A 20,073-nucleotide genomic window follows, 5' to 3' on the forward strand; every position below is an offset into this window, starting at 1 on the left:
GCTGGCGCTAAACATTTTTTTTTTGGGGGGGGGGGGGGGTTTCCGCACTTACCCCTCTAGCGGTCACGGGCGCTGCGGCTTTCCAAGCTTCTCCTCTCAGCTGACCCGGTGTTCTTTAGATCCGCCTCCTGTCCTGATTGGCCAGGAGGAGAAGCTGGAAATCGATAGCGAAAATCAATTCGCTAGTATTACAAGTGGAAAAATAATTGATTTGCTAGGATCACAAAATTTTTTCAAGCCTTAGGCTCTAATCATGTGCCTTAAATAAAATGAAAAACAGACCTCATAGAAAAGGCATTAGTGTGGCGCCCCACCACTGATAGAGACAGAATATCAACCAAAAGTCCAGAAAAAACACGATACAAATGTTATAATGGAGTTGCAGTTCAGTGAGTAAAATACGTTTTGGACCCCCAAAGAAAACATGACTTAGTAGTTGGTAGAGAAACCCTTGTTGGCAAGCACAGAGGTCAGACGTTTCTTGTAGTTGGGGATCAGGTTTGCACACATCTCAGGAGGGATTTTGGTCCTCTCTTCTTTACTGATCTTCTCTAAATCCTTAAGTTTCTCGGCTGTCGCTTAGCAACTCGAAGTTTCAGCTCCCCCCATTCATTTTCTATAGGATTAAGGTCTGCAGACTGGCTAGGCCACTCTATGACCTTAATGTGCTTCTTTTTGAGCCACTCTTGTTGCCTTGGCGGTATGTTTTAGGCCATTGTCATACTAAAAAGACCCATCCATTAACAAAATTTCAGTGTTCTGGCTGAGGGAAGAAGTTTCTCATCCAAGACTATACAATACATGGCCCCCGTCCATTGGCCCCTCAATGCGGCAAAGTCAGCCTGTACCTTTAGCAGAAAAACAGCCCCACAGCATAATGTTTCCACCTTCATACTTGACTGTAGGGATGGTGTTCTTATGGTCATAGTCAGCATTTTCTTCCTCCAAACACAAGTCCCCCTCCTTAAGAAGGCACATATGCCAATGAACATCTAAATGATTCAGAGAAGGATTGGGAGAAAGTGCTGTGGTCAGATGAGACCAAAATTGAGCTGTTTGGCATTAACTCAACTTGTCATGTTTGGAGGAAGAAAAATGCTGACTATGACCCCAAGAACACCATCCCTACAGTCAGGCATGGAGGTGGAAACATGATGCTTTGGGGCTGTTTCTCTGCTAAAAGGTACAGACCGACTTTGCCACATTGAGAGGCCAATGGACAGGACCATGTCTAATAAAAATATTGGATGAGAACCTTCTTCCCTCAACCAGAACACTGAAGATGGGTCTTCCAGAATGACATGGACTCAAAACATACCACCAAGGAAACAAAAGGAGTGCCTCAAGAAGAAGCACATTAAGGCCATGGAGTGCCCTAGTCAGTCTCCAGACCTTAATCTTATAGAACATTTATGGAGGGAGCTGAAACTTCGAGTTGCCAAGAGACAGCCAAGAAACCTTATGTAGAGAAGATCTGTAAAGAAGAGTAGACCAAGAGTAGACCAAGAGTAGACCAAGAGTAGACCAAGAGTAGACCAAGAGTAGACCAAAATCCCTCCTGAGATGTGTGCAAACCTGGTCACCAACTACAAGAAACGTCTGGCCTCTGATTGCCAACAAGGGTTTCTTCACCAACTACCAAATCATGTTTTCCTTGGGGATCGAATACTTTTTACTCACTGGATTGCAACTCAATTTATAACATTTGTATCATGCGTTTTTTTGGGGTTTTTTTGGTCGATATTCTGTCTCTATTATTTAAAATACACCTATGATAAAAAAAAAAGACCCTTCATTTCTTTGCAAGCGGGCAAACTTACAAAACCTGCAGGTGACCAAATAATTATTTTCCCTCACTGTATACCAATTAAGAGTAGTAGACGTGCACTACTGAAAAATTTTTTTGCTTTCACTTCAATCGGTTTTTTTTTTCTGTTTTTTTTTTTTGTTTTTTGGGTCATTCGTTACGTTTTGGATAATTCGTAACTTTGGATAAATGTATATTCGTTACGTTCACTAACAGCCAAATTTGAAAGGGAACTCCAATAAAGTGGAACCTTGGTTTAGAAGTAACATGGTTAACGAGCATTTTGAAAGATAAGCAACTTTTATTTATTTTTTTCTGACTCGGTTTACGAGTGTTGTCTCGCAAAACTAGCAGAATTCAAGGTAATGGGATGTGCAGTACCGCATTTCGCCAGAGGTGCGGGGGTCCTGGAATGGTTCGGAAATACGCTCAAATAGTCGGAAATACGCTCAAATAGTCGGAAATACTCTCAAATAGTCGGAAACGCACACTCCAATACCCGGAAACGCACACTCCAATACCCGGAAACAAACACTCAAATACCCGGAAACAAACACTCAAATACCCGGAAACAAACACTCAAATACCCGGAAACAAACACTCAAATACCCGGAAACAAACACTCAAATACCCGGAAACAAACACTCAAATACCCGGAAACAAACACTCAAATACCCGGAAACAAACACTCAAATACCCGGAAACAAACACTCCATTCCCGAGTGTTTCCAAGGCCTTTTGAGTTCAGCCAAGCTGTCCTCGAGTATTTCCAAACCTCTCCGGTGCCCCCCCACCTCTGGCCACATGCGGTATTGCACGCAAAAGAAGTCAATGCGGAACGAATTAGCTTCGTTTCCATTGACTTCTATGGGGAAACTCGATTTGATATGAGAGTGCTTTGGATTACAAGCTGGAACGGATTACGCTCGTAATCCAAGGCTCCACCGTACCTACAATTAGTAGAAGTTAAGTTAATTATTTCAGGTTTACGATCTAACGAATACTCAGAAAAATTCATTACACAGGTTTTCGTTAATTTGGATATTTCCGAATTAACGGATTTGTCAAAATTAGTTAAAAAACTAAAATTCGGAAAGGAAACAAAATTGCACATGTCTAAAGACTAGGACATGGGTCAGTCACTGAGAAAAAGCAGAATAAAGTGTACAGAGTTGGAGGAGTTTAAATGCAGCAGAGTCTATGGAGGATGAATAAAATCATACACATCTCCAAATTCCATTGGTTGATCCAGAAGAAATAAAACTGAACAGCTTGACAAATGACAGCCCTGGGAGGACGTGGACATGTAATGCAGGCAGTTTTTTTTGTTTACCTCGTTCACAATATAATCCAGTAACTCAAAGATCGCCATGGGAGGGCGGCTGTCCGGACCATAAGCTAAAACAAGAGAATAAAAAGGAAAAAATTAGACACAATCCTATTTAATTGCCATACAGGTTTAATTTCCTTGTACAAATTTTCCTTTAGATTTACCAAAAACCAAAGAATATATGAGGTCAAAACTAAACTTTCAATTTTATACAATTAGGCAGACCCTTGCACTACATTAGTGCCTTGAAAAAGTATTTATACCCCTTGAAATGTTCCACATTTTGTCAGATTACAACCAAAAACATAAATGTATTTTATTGGGATTTTATGTGATAGACCAACACAAAGTGGCACATAATTGTGAAGTGGAAAGAAAATGATAAATGGTTTTAAAAAATGTATTACAGATAAATATGTGAAGAGTGTGGGGTACATTTGTATGGCGCCCCCCGGAGTCAATACTTTGTAGAACCCCCTTTCTCTGCAATTACAGCTGCAAGTCTTTTTGGGGGTGTCTCTACCAGCTTTGCACATCTAGAGAGGGACATTTTTGCCCATTCTTCTTTGCAAAATTGTTCAAGCTCTGTCAGATTGGATGGAGAGCGTCTGTGAACAGCAATTTTCAAGTCTTGCCACAGATTCTCAATGGGATTTAGGTCTGGACTGTGACTGGGCCATTCTAATACATGAATGTGCTTTGATCTAAACCATTCCATTGTAGCTCTGGCTGGATGTTTCGGGTCGTTGTCCTGCTGGAAGGTTAACCTCCTCCCCGGTCTCAAGCCTTTTGCAGACTCTAACAGGTTTTCTTCTAAGATTGTCCTGCATTTGGCTCCATCCATCTTCCCATCAACTCTGACCAGATTCCCTGTCCCTGCTGAAGAAAAGCATCCCCACCACATGATGCTGCCACCACCATGTTTCACGGTGGGGATGGTGTGTTCAGGGGGATGGGCAGTGTTAGTTTTCCTCCACACATAGGGTTTTGCTTTTAGTCCAAAAAGTTCATTTTGTTCTCAAATGACCAGAGCACCTTCTTCCACATGTTTGCTGTGTCCCCCACATGGCTTCTCACAGACTGCAAACAGGACTTCTTATGACTTTCTTTCAACAATGCCTTTCTTCTTGCCACTCTTCCATAAAGGGCAGATTTGTGGAGAGACGACTAATAGTTGTCCTGTGGACAGATTCTCCCCCCTGATCTGTGGATCTCTGCAGCTCCTCCAGAGTTACCATGGACCTCTTGGCTCTACTCTGATGAATGCTCTCCTTGCCCGGCCGGTCAGTTTAGGTGGACGGCCATGTCTTGGTAGGTTTGCAGTTGAGCCATACTCTTTCCATTTTCCGATGATGGATTGAACAGAGCTCCGTGAGAGGTTCAAAGCTTGGGATGTTTTTATATAACCTAACCCCGCTTTAAAAACCTTCTCCACAACTTTATCCCTGACCTGTCTGGTGTGTTCCTTGGCCTTCATGATGCTGTTTGTTCACTAAGGTTCTCCAAGAAACCTCTGAGGGCTTCACAGAACAGCTGTATTTATCCCGAGATTAAATTACACACAGGTGGACTCTATTTACTAATTAGGTGACTTCTGAAGGCAATGGGTTCCACTAGATGTTAGTTAGGGGTATCAGAGTAAAGGGGGCTGAATACAAATGCCCCACCACCCTTTTCACCTATTTGTAAAAAATGTTGAAAAACATTTATTCATTTCCTTTCACTTCACAATTATGTGCCACTTTGTGTTGGTCAATCACATAAAATACATTTACGTTTTTGGTTGTAACATGACAAAACCTGGGAAATGTCAAGGGTTATGAATACTTTTTTAGGGCACTGTATGTGTGTATATTTATTGCAAAAAGGGGAACTTTGCCTTTAGACCATGGTGGTATGGACCTGTTTTTTTTTTTTTTTTTAGCCTTTATCATTGGGTTTGTAAACTTTCTACCATGCAGTGAACTGACATAAAAAAAAAAAAAAGGCAGGTTGCCCACCTTCCCAGGTAACACTTACAGCTGATAGGACGTCCCGGTGGTCTGGGGCGGGTAGGCAGTTCAGATATTGCCGGATCGCCCTCTACGGAACAGCCGAACATCATTTCTAGCTCCTTTGCATCAGGAGGAGGAATTGGATATCGGCCGATGGCCATCTCAACCAGTGAGAGCCCCATGCTCCAGATATCGGATTGCACCGAGTAGTGTGTGCCCTGCAGCCGTTCCGGCTAAAATACAAAAAGAATCAGATCTTCAGGTTTGGAATTCCCCATAGCGGTCTTCTGTATGGTCCAGGATCTTTTCCAGTGACCAACAAGGATTCCATTTCTAACCTCCAAAACATAAAATGTCAGAATGGAAGATACGATCTGTTCACCGGCACAGGCAATACCATCAGGCACAACATAGAACTATATTGGTGTTTGCATGGGAGTCATACCATCTCAAAGCAAGAGATATTTTATATAATATATATATATATATATATATATATATATATATATATATATATATATATATATATATATATATATATATATATATATATATATATATATATATATATATACACACACACACACACTATATAAAAATTTATATTTATATATATATATATACACACACACACACACATATACATACATACATACACACATATATACACACATACATACATACTGTGGGGGCGTAAAGTATTCAGACCCTCTTACATTTTTCACTCTTTGTTATATTGCAGCTAAAAACATTTAAAGAGGAAGTAAACCCTCATGGGTTTACTTCCTCTTTCATTCCCTGCAAAGGTAAGGCATAATGGACTACTATGCATTGCATTGCATAGTAGTCCATTATGTGTCACTTACCTGACACAGGAGCCAGCGAAGTCACCGCTGTCCCCTGTAGTCCGCCGCATCCATCTTCTCGGTGGGGTCTCGGTGCTCCGCCGCTGTCATTCGGCAAAGCCGCGGTGACGTCACTCCCGTGCATCCGCACGGGAGCCGCCACTCGCGGCATATCGCCGTTGACAGCAGTGCGCTCAGTGCGCCGGCTGTTTACGGCGCATATACCGTAGACAGCGGTGCCTGTGTTTTGGCAAATATCTCCTAAACTGTGTAGGTTTAGGAGATATTTCTTGGACCTACAGGTAAGCCTTAATCTAGGCTTACCTGTAGGTCATTAATGTACACACAGCACCCCATATTGACAAAAAAAAAAAAAAAAAAACAACACAGAATTGTTGACATTTTTGCAGATTTATTAAAAAATAAAAACTGAAATATCACATGGTCCTCAGTATTCAGACCCTTTGCTGTGACACTCATTTATTTAACTCAGGTGCTGTCCATTTCTTCTGATCACCCTTGAGATGGTTCTACACCTTCATTTGAGTCCAGCTGTGTTTGATTATACTGACTGGACTTGATTAGGAAAGCCACAGACCTGTCTATATAAGACCTTACATCTCACAGTGCATGTCAGAGCAAATGAGAATCATGAGGTCAAAGCAACTGCCTGAAGAGCTCAGAGACAGAATTGTGGCAAGGCACAGATTTGGCCAAAATTTCTGCTGCACTTAAGGTTCCTAAGAGCGCAGTGGCCTCCATAATCCTTAAATGGAAGACGTTTGGGACGACCAGAAGCCTTCCTAGACCTGACCGTCCGGCCAAACTGAGCTATCGGGGGAGAAGAGCCTCGGTTAGAGAGGTAAAGAAGAACCCAAAGATCACTGTGGCTGAGCTCCAGAGATGCAGTCGGGAGATGGGAGAAAGTTGTAGAAAGTCAACCATCACTGCAGCCCTCCACCAGTTGGGGCTTTATGGCAGAGTGGCCTGACTGAAGCCTCTCCTCAGTGCAAGACACATGAAAGCCCACATGGAGTTTGTTTTTTTTTGTTTTTTGTTAGTTTGGTGAGAAATAAGATTCTCTGGTCTGATGAGATCAAGATGGAACTTTTTGGCCTTAATTCTAAGCGGTATGTGTGGAGAAAACCAGGCACTGCTCATCACCTGTCCAATACAGTCCCAACAGTGAAGCATGGTGGTGGCAGCATCATGCTGTGGGGGTGTTTTTCAGCTGCAGGGACAGGACGACTGGTTGCAATCGAGGGAAAGATGAATGCGGCCAAGTACAGGGATATCCCGGACGAAAACTTTCTCCAGAGTGCTCAGGACCTGACTGGGCCGAAGGTTTACTTTCTAACAAGACAATGACCCTAAGAACACAGCTAAAATAACGAAGGAGTGGCTTCACAACAACTTAGTGACTGTTCTTGAATGGCCCAGCCAGAGCCCCGACTTAAACCCAATTGAGCATCTCTGGAGAGACCTAAAAATGGCCGTCCACCAACGTTTACCATCCAACCCGACAGAAATGGAGAGAATCTGCAAGGAGGAATGGCAGAGGAGCCCCAAATCCAAAAAGACTCATGGCTGTATTAGATCAAAAGGACTAAATACCGAGCAAAGGGTCTGAATACTTAGGATTATGTGATATTTCAGTTTTTCTTTTTTTTTATAAATCTGCAAAAATTTCAACAATTCTAAAACAAAACAATTTGGGGCGCTGTGTGTACATTAATGAGGGAAAAAAAAATTTACTTAAAATAATTTTAGCAAATGGCTGCAATATAACAAAGTTAAAAATTTAAGGGGGTCTGAATACTTTCCGTCGTGTGTGTGTATATATATATATATATATATATATATATATATATATATATATATATATATATATATATATATATATATATATATATATATATATATATATATATATATACACACATACACACACACACACACACAGACATATATACATATATATACACACACACACTAAATATAAATAAATTATAATTCAGCTTTAAGTGATTTTTTTTTTTTTATAAAAAAAAAAACACTTAAAGCTGAATTCTAGCAAACAAATAATAAAAAAAAAAATATTTTGTTATATTTGTAAAAATAAAATGAATTAGGTCTAATGTTGGGTATCTCATGTGTGCATGCTCCTGCTTTATCAAGAATTCTTAGGGGCCCATTTAAAAGAAATAAAAAAAAAAAAATGACTCAAGCATTCCCACAGCTATCAAATATTCATCACAATATATTTCCTAGGATTGCCAGTGCCATCTAGTGGTCAAAATTCAGTAGTATTCCTGATCTAGGTATTTCAGCAAAATAATGTATTACAGCCACTAGATGGAGCTGACAATTTGACAATTGTAAGAAATAAAACAGATTAGGCAAATTACGGTGAGGATGTGCATCCTCACACAGAAATGTCCCCCTCCCCCCCTCTTTTAGAAATAGACTCTCCAAAGTTTCATTTGGCTTTAACACTACTGGAAGAGTCATATTCAGTGCAAGGTTAAAGTAGAACTAAAAAGGCAATTTTTTTTGGAGAATGGATTAGAACCCCTATCAGTTTTCATTGCTGTCTGTGCCCTCTCTATTTGTCCTGTGTACCATTGAAAGTAAAAGAAAATCTCAAATTTTGGGTTGTCCCTAGAAAAATAAATATAGAAGGAAATCTTCCAACGGGGACACTAGTTCTGGTGACCTAGGGGGTCCTCAAGGGATTCCCTTAATTTGCAGGGATTTCCTCTCACTTCCTGTTTGTTAAATGGGACAGGAAGTGAAGGGAAAATCTCTGCAATGGACACAGACGGCAAAAAAATAAAATCTGTTAGGGGTTGTAACCTTCCCTTAAGTTAATATAAAAAAAAAAGTTAGTTTTTTTATTATATTATTATTATTTATTTTTTTTTTGAACAGAAGCCTGTGGTTCTACTTGTGCCCTGCGCTGCACATGATGACGCAGAGGAACTGCCTACTGCCCAGCATTGGGAGAGAAGAGGACATCACTGGAGTGAGGGATATGGTTGGGTAATGCACCTTACTCCTGCAACCCCCTAGACTAAATGCCCAGCAGCACGGGGGTGGCTACAGCAGGGCCCTCCAACTGTGCAACCTGTCCAGCACTGCTGCCCGATTTCCAGTTGCATGCTGCACCTGTACAATTGCAGTGTCAACAGCCTGCACCTGATAGGACCACCAGCCGCCCAGAGGTTAAGGCAGAAGAGAACAGCGATGGAGCAAAAAGGATATCGTGCTTCTCGGGCTTACCGTCCTTACCGGCGAGCCCAGGAAACGATCCGACGAGTCGTGCGGCTGCCCATAGAGGCGAGGAGAGACCAGATCATCTCTGCTCAACTATATGCTCTAGGACAGGGATATGCAATTAGCAGACCTCCAGCTGTTACAAAACTACAAGTCCCATCATGCCTCTGCCTCTGGGTGTCATGCTTGTGGCTGTCAGAGTCTTGCTATGCCTCATGGGACTTGTAGTCCCAAGACTACAAGCTGGAGGTCCACAAATTGCATTTCCTTGATCTAGGTGGGCTGAAGTGATGTCTCTTCCATTCTAAGGCAGAAGTCTTTTTAAGGCTGGGTTCACACTGCTGCGGGGGGAGATCCGGATGTGATTCGCACCGCAAATCACATCCGATCTCCGTAGCGATGCGAGTTCAGCCATACAGATAGTATGGCTGAATTCGCATCGCTCCCGCAGCAAACTCGCACGGGACCCTTTTTTTGGTCCGCAACAGAATCGGATCGCATGGGGGGTTCACACCATGCGATCCGATTCCTGTGCGAGTCGGCAGATCGCACTGCGATATGCGGGCGGATCTGGGGGTGTCATTAACATATCATTGACACTCCCAGCCGTCCGCATAGGGCAGTGTGAACTGCCGGCGGGAGTAATGCGATGCGGGAAAACGCCGCGTATTCGCGGCGTTCCCGCATCGCAGCGGTGTGAACCCGGCCTAAAAGCATAAGATCAATTTTTTTTTTTTTTTTTTTTATATTTTTTGCTTAGTTAGTGGAGAAATTTGGGGGTCTAATAGATCCCAGATCTCTCCATAAAGAGGACCTGTCATCCCTTCTTTCTAATACAAGGGATGTTAACATTCCGTGTAATAGGGGGGGAAAAAAAAGTGATCCAAAACAATAAAATAAAAAAATTGAAATGCCCTTATCCCTCTGTGCTCGTACACAGACATGAAGGCATACATAAGTCGCACATGCATATATAAAAACGGTGCTCTCCCCACATGTGAGGTATTGCCACAAAAAGTTAGAGTGAGAACAATAAATTCTAGATCTCCTCCAACTGTAAAGGTAACCTGTAAACATTTTGAAAGTGTCACCTAAGGAGAATTTTTAAGTATCGTCTTTTATTGCCATTCCACGAGCCTGTGCAATTTTAAAGCGTAACATGTTAGGTATCCATTTACTCGGCGTAACATCATCTTTTATATTTTTCAAAAAAATTGGATACAGAGTGTTTTTTTGCATAAAAATATTAACTGTATTTAAAAAAAAAAAAAGTGTTTGAAAAACCCCTTTGTAGATATTCTGCAATATAAAAATTTGCAATGATCGCCATTGTATTCTCTGGGGTCTCTGCTAAAAGAAAATGTCATTTTATTTATATTTATTATATCAGTAATAGTTTTTTGGGGGGGGTGCCAAGTATTTTTCTAGTAAAAAAAAAAATGCAGATTTTTATTTTATTTTTTACTTGTAGACCGTGCCAGAAAAAACCTGGTCTTCAAGTGGACATTAGGACGCAGAGGGACCGCCTACAGCCTAGCAGTTTGGACAGAATAGAACAGCGTTGAAGTGAGAGAAAGGGCAATTAATATGCCTTGCCACTCCACCCCTAGAAGGGGGGGGGGGGGGTGTTCTCACTGCAAGGGTAGATTTTATGCAATTCCCAGAATTCAACTTTAAATTTGAAATGACTATGTGACTGAGGGATAGGGTAGGGCGAGTAAAGCGCCTTACCCTTGCACCCCTAGACTGAGGGGGGGGGGGGGGGGTGTTCCTACTGCAAGGGAATATTTTATGCAATTTACAGAATTCAGCTTTAAATCTGATTTTACTGCATGACTGAAGGACAGAGGGATAGGGTAGAGTAAGGAATACGCCTGACCCCTGCATCCCTAGAGCGGGGGGGGGGGGGGGGGTGTTCTCACTGCAAGAGTAGATTTTATGCAATTCCCAGAATTCAGCTTTAAATTCGTGTTGACTACACAACTTGAGAGATTGAAGGATGAATGAATGAATGAAATACTTGTATGGGGTAATACGCCTTACCCCTGCACCCTTAGACTAGTAGGTAGGATAACTAAAGAGCCTTACCATTGCACCCCTAGACTGGGGGGGGGGTTGTTCCTACTGTAAGGGAAGATTTTCCAGAATTAAGTTTTTAATTTGACTTGACTGCCTGACTGAGTGACTGAGGGATAGGGTTAGGCATACGCCTGACCCCTGTACCCCTAGATTGGGAGGGCGTTCCTACTGCAAGGGTAGGTTTTATGCAATTCCCAAAATTCAGCTTTAAATTTGTCTTGACTACACAACTTGAGGGATTGAAGGATGGGGTAATACGCCTTACCCCTTCACCCTTAGACTAGTAGGTAGGGTAACTAAAGAGCCTTACCATTGCACCCCTAGACTGGGGGGGGGGGGGTTGTTCCTACTGCAAGGGAAGATTTTCCAGAATTCAGTTTTAAATTTGACTTGACTGAGTGACTAAGCAAAACGCCTGACCCCTGTACCCCTAGATTGGGGGGGGGGGGGGCCTTCCTCCTGCAAGGGTAGGTTTCATGTAATTCCCAGAATTTATCTTTAAATTTGTCTTGACTACACAACTTGAGGGATTGAAGGATGGGGTAATGCGCCTTACCCTTGCACCCCTAGACTAGTAGGTAGGGTAACTAAAGAGCCTTACCCTTGCACCCCTAGACTGATGGGGGGGGGGTGTTCCTACTGCAAGGGAAGATTTTATGCAATTTCCATAGTTCAGCTTTAAATCTGACTTTACTGCACGACAGAGGGATAGGATAAGTAGTACACCTGACCCCTGCACCCCTAGACTGGGGGTTGGGGGGGGGGGGTTTATTCTCCCTGCAAGAGTAGATTTTATGTAATTCCGAGAATTCAGCTTTAAATCTGTCTTGACTACACGACCGAGGGATAGGGTAGGGTAAGGAATACACCTAACCCCTGCACCCCTAGACGGGGGGGGGGGGGTTCTCCCTGCAAGAGTAGATTTTAGGCAATTCCCAGAATTCAGCTTTAAATCTGTCTTGACTGCACGACTGAGGGACCGAGGGCTAGGGTAGGGTAAGGAATACGCCTGACCCCTGCGCCCCTTATAATTCCCAGAATTCATCTTGACTGAGATCTGTACTTATCATCCTATGGTGCCCGTACGATGGCACACTGAAGTTTCAGGTAGGACGTGCGCCCGTAACTGACAGGCAACAGGGTCCCATGCCCTATCCCAGCTGTCTTGTCCGAACAGATCTTTCCTTTCCAATCCCAAAATCTGATGCATGCTTTTATCAGCAGCACAGATGAAATCTGCTCTACGTAATGAATAGCACACAGCCCTGCTACCCATAGAATTACATAAAGAACTCCAATCTGTTCTCTGCAATAAATCAAGGAGACGAGGCACAAATTGGGGGGGGGGGGGGGGCGCCATCTGAAGAGCTGTTATTACACACACAACCAACAGTGTGGGAGGACGTTCTGACACTCCATCTGCTGCGTGACACACAATGCGAGCGAGTGCGATCCAGAGCGTGCTGTAATCATCCTTCCCGTATGGCACATGGCGGAATTACACAACGGAAGGAGGGCAAACACATACACAGATCCATCGTCCACCAGCGCCCCCCCATGGATACTCACAGACATGTAGGATCTCGTCCCCACGAAGGAGTTGGCCATCGAGTCGATGAGCTGTCCGCTGACCCCGAAGTCGCAGAGCTTGATTTCACCTCTGGAGTTCACCAGGATATTAGACGGCTTCACGTCTGTAAGAAAAACAGGATGACGGGGAGGGAATAGAACTGCGGAGGGGTGAAAGTGACATTAAACCCCAAAAATGTATTACATATCGGCTGCTTACCAACTCTTAGGAGGAAAAAACGGCATCTCATAAGCCGCACATTGCTGCAAGTCCTCTGTAAAGGAGTATGTGGGAGTTTCAGCCAACCAGGCCACGCTCAACGCGTTTCGTCCCACCCCCCCTAGAGCCTAATCGTACGGATTACCCCATGATTAAGCTCCAGGGGGGCAGAGCGAAACTTGTTAGGTAGGTCCTCCTAGTACATACACTCTATTGTCAAATTATGGAACACCTGCCTTTACATGTACATCAACTTTAATGGCATCCCAGTCTTAGTCGGTAGGGTTCAATATTGAGTTGGCCCCGCCCTTTGCAGCTATAACAGCTTCACCTCTTCTGGGAAGGCCATCCACAAGGTTTAGGAGTGTGTCTATGGGGATGTTTGACCATTCTTCCAGAAGAGCATTTGTGAGGTCAGGCCCTGATGTTGGCCGAGAAGGCCTGGCTCACAGTCTCCTCTCTAATTCATCCCAAAGGTGTTCTATCGGGTTGAGGTCAGGACTCTGTGCAGGCCGGTCAAGTTCCTGCACCCCAAACTCGCTCATCCATGTCCTTATGGACCTTGCTTTGTGCACTGGCATCGGTACCCTTAGGGCTCACTCACACAAAGTTGGGGGGGGGGGAGGGGTGGTATGGTTTAAATGCAGTTTTATTGCTCCCAATCCCTACCCAAACTAATGATAGGCATTGTTCACAAGTGCAGAAGCACTGCTGCCCCTCTGAAAAGTGATCTGAGTGCGTTTGACAGTTGACGAGGAAGTGACACGTTGCCTCCTCACCACCTGATTTAAACTCATGATTGGCGTGCAATGCATCCGATTGCAACACGGTAGTACGGCAATGAAAAAAAAAAAAAAAGAAGAAGATTAAATCAGGTGTTACATAGTTACATAGTTAGTCAGGTTGAAAAAAGACACAAGTCCATCCAGTTCAACCTTAAAAACAAATGAATAAAATAAAAAATAATCGTACAATCCAGATACCCAATTTTATGCCCACAATTGATCCAGAGGAAGGCGAAAAAAAAAACCCAGCAGAGCATGCTCCAATTTGCTACAGCAGGGGAAAAAAATTCCTTTCTGATCCCCCAAGAGGCGATCGGATTTTCCCTGGATCAACTTTACCTATGTTAGTACCCAGTTATATTATGTACCATCAGGAAAGTATCCAGGCCTTTCTTAAAGCAATCTACTGAGCTGGCCAGAACCACCTCTGGCGGGAGTCTATTCCACATTTTCACAGCTCTAACTGTGAAGAAACCTTTCCGTACTTGAAGATGAAATCTCTTTTCCTCTAGACGTAAAGAGTGCCCCCGTGTCCTCTGGGTTGACCGTACAGAGAACAACTCAACACCAAGTTCACTATATGGACCCCTAATGTATTTGTACATGTTGATCATATCCCCCCTTAATCTCCTCTTATCAAGAGTGAATAAATTTAGTTCCTCTAATCTCTCCTCATAGCTGAGCTCCTCCATGCCTCTTATCAGTTTGGTTGCCCTTCTCTGCACTTTCTCCAGTTCCCCGATATCCTTTTTGAGAACTGGTGCCCAAAACTGAACGGCATATTCCAGGTGAGGTCTTACTAATGATTTGAACAGGGGCAAAATGATATCTCTCTCTCTGGAGTCCATACCTCTCTTAATACAGGAAAGGACTTTGCTCGCTTTGGAAACAGCAGCTTGGCATTGCATGTTATTATTGAGCTTTTGGTCTACCAAAACCCCCAGATCCTTCACTATGGATTCCCCCAGTTGTACTCCCCCTAGTATGTATGATGCATATTCTTAGCCCCCAAGTGCATAACTTTACATTTATCAACATTAAACCTCATCTGCCACATAGTCGCCCAATTAGACAGTGTATTGAGGTCGGCTTGTAAATTGGCGACATCCTGTAAGGACGTTATTGCACCACATAGCTCGGTGTCATCTGCAAAGACAGAAATATTACTTTTGATCCCAGACCCAATATCATTTATAAAGATATTAAAAAGTAAGGGTCCCAGCACTGAACCTTGGGGTACACCACTGATAACCTTACACCATTCAGAGTAAGAGTCATTAACCACGACTCTCTGAATTCTGTCTTTTAGCCAATTTTCTATCCATTTACAAACTGATATTTCCAAACCTGTAGACATTACCTTACACATGAGCCGTGTGTGGGGAACTGTGTCCAACGCTTTTGCAAAATCCAAGTATACCACATCCACTGCCACCCCTCTAGAGAGAGGTGTGAGGAGGTGACGCTGTGATCAGAGTGAAGACATCCTAAGAAAGGAAGTTTTTTACTGGCCAGATCACCAGGTGAGAATAAAAAAAGGGGGGGGGGGCCTAAACATAATAAAAAACTAAAAAACTAAAAAGAACTAAATAAAAAAACTAATGCAGCCACCACATCTAAGGATTGTATGCTGCAATATATTACATTTGTGTTATTGGGCTTATCGCGTCTTTAAGTCATATTCAGTGCTGGATGGAGGAAGGCCGCTGTAATAGTGCAGTCGGTTTAGACCCGGTGTAAAGCCGGCACTTACTACATTCTCTCCGCTAACAATACATCTCAGTTACTAGGAGACAGATGCTCTAAAAGCATTTCCCATGGGGGGCAAATCATTAACTCTACAGCTACACTGAGAGACTCGCAGGCTCCCTCCTATTCTCCTCCGCAAAACACTGCAGCCAGCCCTCCCATAGTACATAATGGCCACATCATTAGGACACCCCATATATACGGCCAGTAATTAAGTCAATGGCTACATCAGTGGTCTCGAAACTGTGGCCCGGGGACCAAGTGCGGCCCTTTGCTTGCCTTTATCTGGCCCTTGGAGCACTATTCCTCCTACTGATACAAAACACTATTCTGCCAACCGACACCAACGATGGGGCGCCACTCCTCCCGCCGACACAAACGATGGGGCGCCACTCCTCCCGCCGACACACAAACGATGGGGCGCTATGCCTCCCAATGATCCCAATGATAGGGCACTATTCCTCCTACTGATCACAAACGATGGGGCACTATGCCTCCCAATGATCCCAATCATGGGGCACTATTCCTCCTACTGATCCCAATCATGGGGCACTATTCCTCCTACTGATCTCAATCATGGGGCACTATTCCTCCTACTGATCCCAATCATGGGGCACTATTCCTCCTACTGATCCCAATCATGGGGCACTATTCCTCCTACTGATCCCAATCATGGGGCACTATTCCTCCTACTGATCCCAATCATGGTGCACTATTCTTCCTACTGATCCCAATCATGGGGCACTATTCCTCCTACTGATCCCAATCATGGTGCACTATTCCTCCTACTGATCCCAATCATGGGCACTATTCCTCCTACTGATCCCAATCATGGGGCACTATTCCTCCTACTGATCCCAATCATGGGCACTATTCCTCCTACTGATCCCAATCATGGGGCACCATTCCTCCCAAATGATACCAATGATGGGGCACTATTCCTCCCACTGATGCCAGGAAAATTTCCACTTCCACTGGCCATAGTCCAACCCCTCTAAAGTTTGAAGGACAATAACCTGGCCCTATGTTTAGAAAGTTTGGAGACCCCTGATCTACATCAAGGTACTCCAGGCAGAACATTTTTTATTACCCCATCCCCCCCAAGGCCTCGTTCACACTAGCATTGGTCTCTAAAAAGTGATCCAGCGTTGTGATTGTTCTTTAGAGAGCATTTGAGAGGAGGGAGGGAGGAAGAGGAGGGAGGAAGAGGAGGGAGGAGGGAGGAAGGAGGAAGGAGGAAGGAGGGAGGAGGAGGGAGGAGGGAGGAGGGAGGAAGGAGGGAGGGAGGAGGAGGGAGGAAGGAGGAAGGAGGAAGGAGGGAGGAGGGAGGAGGAGGGAGGAGGAGGGAGGAGGAGACATTGTATGCCCCCCACCCCCCCCCCCCCCCCGGCTGTTTTGGAACCCTTGAACCTCATACTAGCACTGCATGTAGTATGGGCTGCTGCAGAGTGGCCCCATTCACTTGAATCCCAATAGGAGACTGCTAGCTTGCACCGAATGGGAATTTTGTTGCCGAAAAGGTCCGTTTTAAAAAAAAATTATATAATTTTTATTTTTTCCATATAGAATGTTTTTTTTATTCCACTTTTTAATTAATATGAACTTAAATAAAATATTAATTTATTGTCTGCCTTTAATTCGGCATCTTTAGCGCAAGAAAAGTTCAAGAAAAATGGTCGACACTTATGCGATGTGGGAAACGCACAAGATTCTCAGCGTTTTCCCCCGCACCACATCACACTCCAAGCAATCTCAAGGTGTCCATGCGATCTGATGCCAGCGTCAACGTTATCTTACCGATAACCGGAAACATAACGCAAAACGCAGTGCAACTGGCAGAATTGCATGGCATGGGTGTGAACACTCATGTGATGCGGTTCAGGTGAGGGAGGGGGTCCTACAACATTTTGGTGCGGATGCGATTTCTGCCATACAAAATATATGGCTGAAATCGCACCGCACAGACATCGCATGCGATGTGAACAGGAATAGCGCGCGATTCCTGTGCGAATCACATGCGGTGTCTGCATCGCACCAGCCTGAATCCAGGCTTAAAAATTCTATGCATGTCTTTACACTGGTCCGTTGCGCTTCTGTAGTGGTGTCAAAATTCCTGCTTGCTGCATTTTTGATCAGAACAAAAAAAAAAAAAATGCACCTCCCCATTGAAAGCACAGCAAAAACACATAAATAGCACAACTATTTTACATTTTTGATGCGGTTTTCGAGTCACATGACCTATAACCACCACACCATAGACAGTAAAATCTTGCACGGTTTCAGCGCCATTATCGGCACCTTTTTCTCTTATTGGTAAAATGGCGATAACACCATTTTCGGCCGATAGGTTTCGGCTGCCAAAGTTTCGGTGCATCTCTAGACACTACCTGCCTGGAGTTTGCACGTTCTCCCTGTGCGGGTTTCCTCCGGGTACTCCAGTTTCCTCCCACACTGCAAAGACATGCTGGGAGGTTAATTGGCCCCCAATATGTATGAATGTGAGATCGGGATCTTAGGCCTGGTTCACATCTACGCAGTTTGCTTTTGATCAATTTCTGCAATTATTTGTTGGGCAGATTAAAGCGGAGTCACGCCAACCGCTGCAAAAATTAAAAGCCAGCAGCTACACATACTGCAGCTGCTGGCTTTTAATAAAATCGGACACTTACCTGTCCTGGAGTCCAGCGATGTCGGCACCGCAGCCGATGTTTCCATCAGCTGTCAGGTGCTGCCGCCACCATTGCAGGCAAGGGGATCCGGCCGTGTAGCCTTACGGCTTCACGCCATCGAATAGTGCCCAGTATGTACTGCGCATGCGCCGTATGGAACAGCACAACAGCTGATTTGCTGATCAGCTGGGCTGACTTAACCAGGGCGCATATCTTAGGAGGCGTCTTCTCGATGGGAGATACCATTTCACAGGCACAATTTGAACCTATACAAAACAGCAGAGGGAGACCGTAGTTCTCAGAGTGTGCGCATGTGCCATGGTCGCGTCACTCCAGCTGATCGACAAATCAGCTGAAGTGCGGCACCGTTCTGCGCATGCCAGACACTATTCGATGGGGGGGGCACTTCTCAACAGAATACCGGGAACCCTACTGTGCATGCGTGAGGCTCCTCCCTCCTACTGGCCCCGCGGCCCGGGGAAGGAAGGAGGGAGCCGATCGCTGACGCCAATGGCCACAGCTCCCGGAAGTGGGGACGGGATACACCGGTCAAAGACAGGTAGACACCCCCCCCCCCCCCCTGAAAAGGTGCCAAATGTGGCACTGGAGGGGGGGGGGGGGGGGTTGGTTGGGACACAAATGAGCGGAAGTTCCACTTTAAAAAAATTAAATAAAAAATGCATCAAATTCGCACTACATGCTTTACTGCCACTTGTCCATTGAAGTCTATTAAACCAAAAAGCACCCTTTTGCATAAAAAAAAAAAAAAAAAAAAAAAAAGTCCCTGACCCTCGGCGGCTGGAAAAAAAAAGCACAGATGTGAACGTGTCCCATAGGAAACCATGTTAAAGTGGTTGTAAACCCTTACAACACAATTTCACCTACAGGTAAGCCTAGATTAAGGCTTACCTGTAGGTCTAAGAAATATCTCCTAAACCTACACGGGTTTAGGAGATATTTGCCGAAAGACAGGCACCGCCGTCTATGGCGCATGCACTGTAGACAGCGGCGCACAGGTGAACTGAGCGCGCCGCAGTTATTGGCGATATGCCGCGAGTGGCGCGGCTCCCGTGCTCATGCGCAGGAGTGACGTCATCGCAGGTCCGACGAATGACAGCGCCGGAGCAGCGAGACCCACCGAGAAGATGGATGCGCCAGACTACAGGGGACAGCGGTGACTTCGCTGGCTCCTGTGTCAGGTAAGTGACACATAATGGGCTACTATGCGATGCGATGTGATGCATAGTAGTCCATTATGCTTTAACTTTGCAGGGAGACAAAGAGGAAGTAAACCCATCAGAGTTTACTTCCTCTTTAAATGGATTCTACTGCGTTTCCGCAAAAAAGCACCAAATATTGCATAGGTGTGAGTCAGGCCTTTGATTGTACTGATATGAATATATATATATATATATATATATATATATATATATATATATATATATATATATATATATATATATATATATATATATATATATACACACACACATACATACACACACAATAATAAATATATATTTTTTTTATGTAAATAACTGTACAGAATCCGATGGCAATCAGTGGCGGCTCATTCCAGAAAGATTTACATTTCATAACCCTTTTATGATGTGAATACAGAATATGTAAAGTACGGTGCTATATAAATACCCGCAATAAAAATAAATGCATTAGTTCCGTCAGTTACAATGTTTCCAGGGATGATCGCATGATGACAAAGTAAAAGAACTGCAAGCTGAAGGTGTCACCT

General features: G+C 44.0%; 1 protein-coding gene across 1 annotated transcript in view; it reads right to left on the reverse strand.

Annotated features, from left to right (window-relative positions):
• LOC143962593 (dual specificity mitogen-activated protein kinase kinase 1) overlaps window positions 1-20,073 on the reverse strand; it is an 80,387-nt gene that overhangs the window by 18,379 nt on the left and 41,935 nt on the right. Inside the window, exons 6-8 of the mRNA XM_077471879.1 lie at window positions 12,901-13,025; window positions 5,157-5,364; window positions 3,141-3,205 (exon numbers count right to left, since the gene is read on the reverse strand). Of these exons, the coding sequence (XP_077328005.1) occupies window positions 3,141-3,205; window positions 5,157-5,364; window positions 12,901-13,025 (398 nt within the window). The remainder of the gene's footprint in view (window positions 1-3,140; window positions 3,206-5,156; window positions 5,365-12,900; window positions 13,026-20,073) is intronic.

This window comes from Lithobates pipiens, unplaced genomic scaffold (assembly GCF_037356315.1).
Source record: "Lithobates pipiens isolate NorthernLeopardFrog02 unplaced genomic scaffold, aLitPip1_a1.2 Scaffold_8, whole genome shotgun sequence".
Taxonomy (NCBI): Eukaryota; Metazoa; Chordata; class Amphibia; order Anura; family Ranidae; genus Lithobates; species Lithobates pipiens.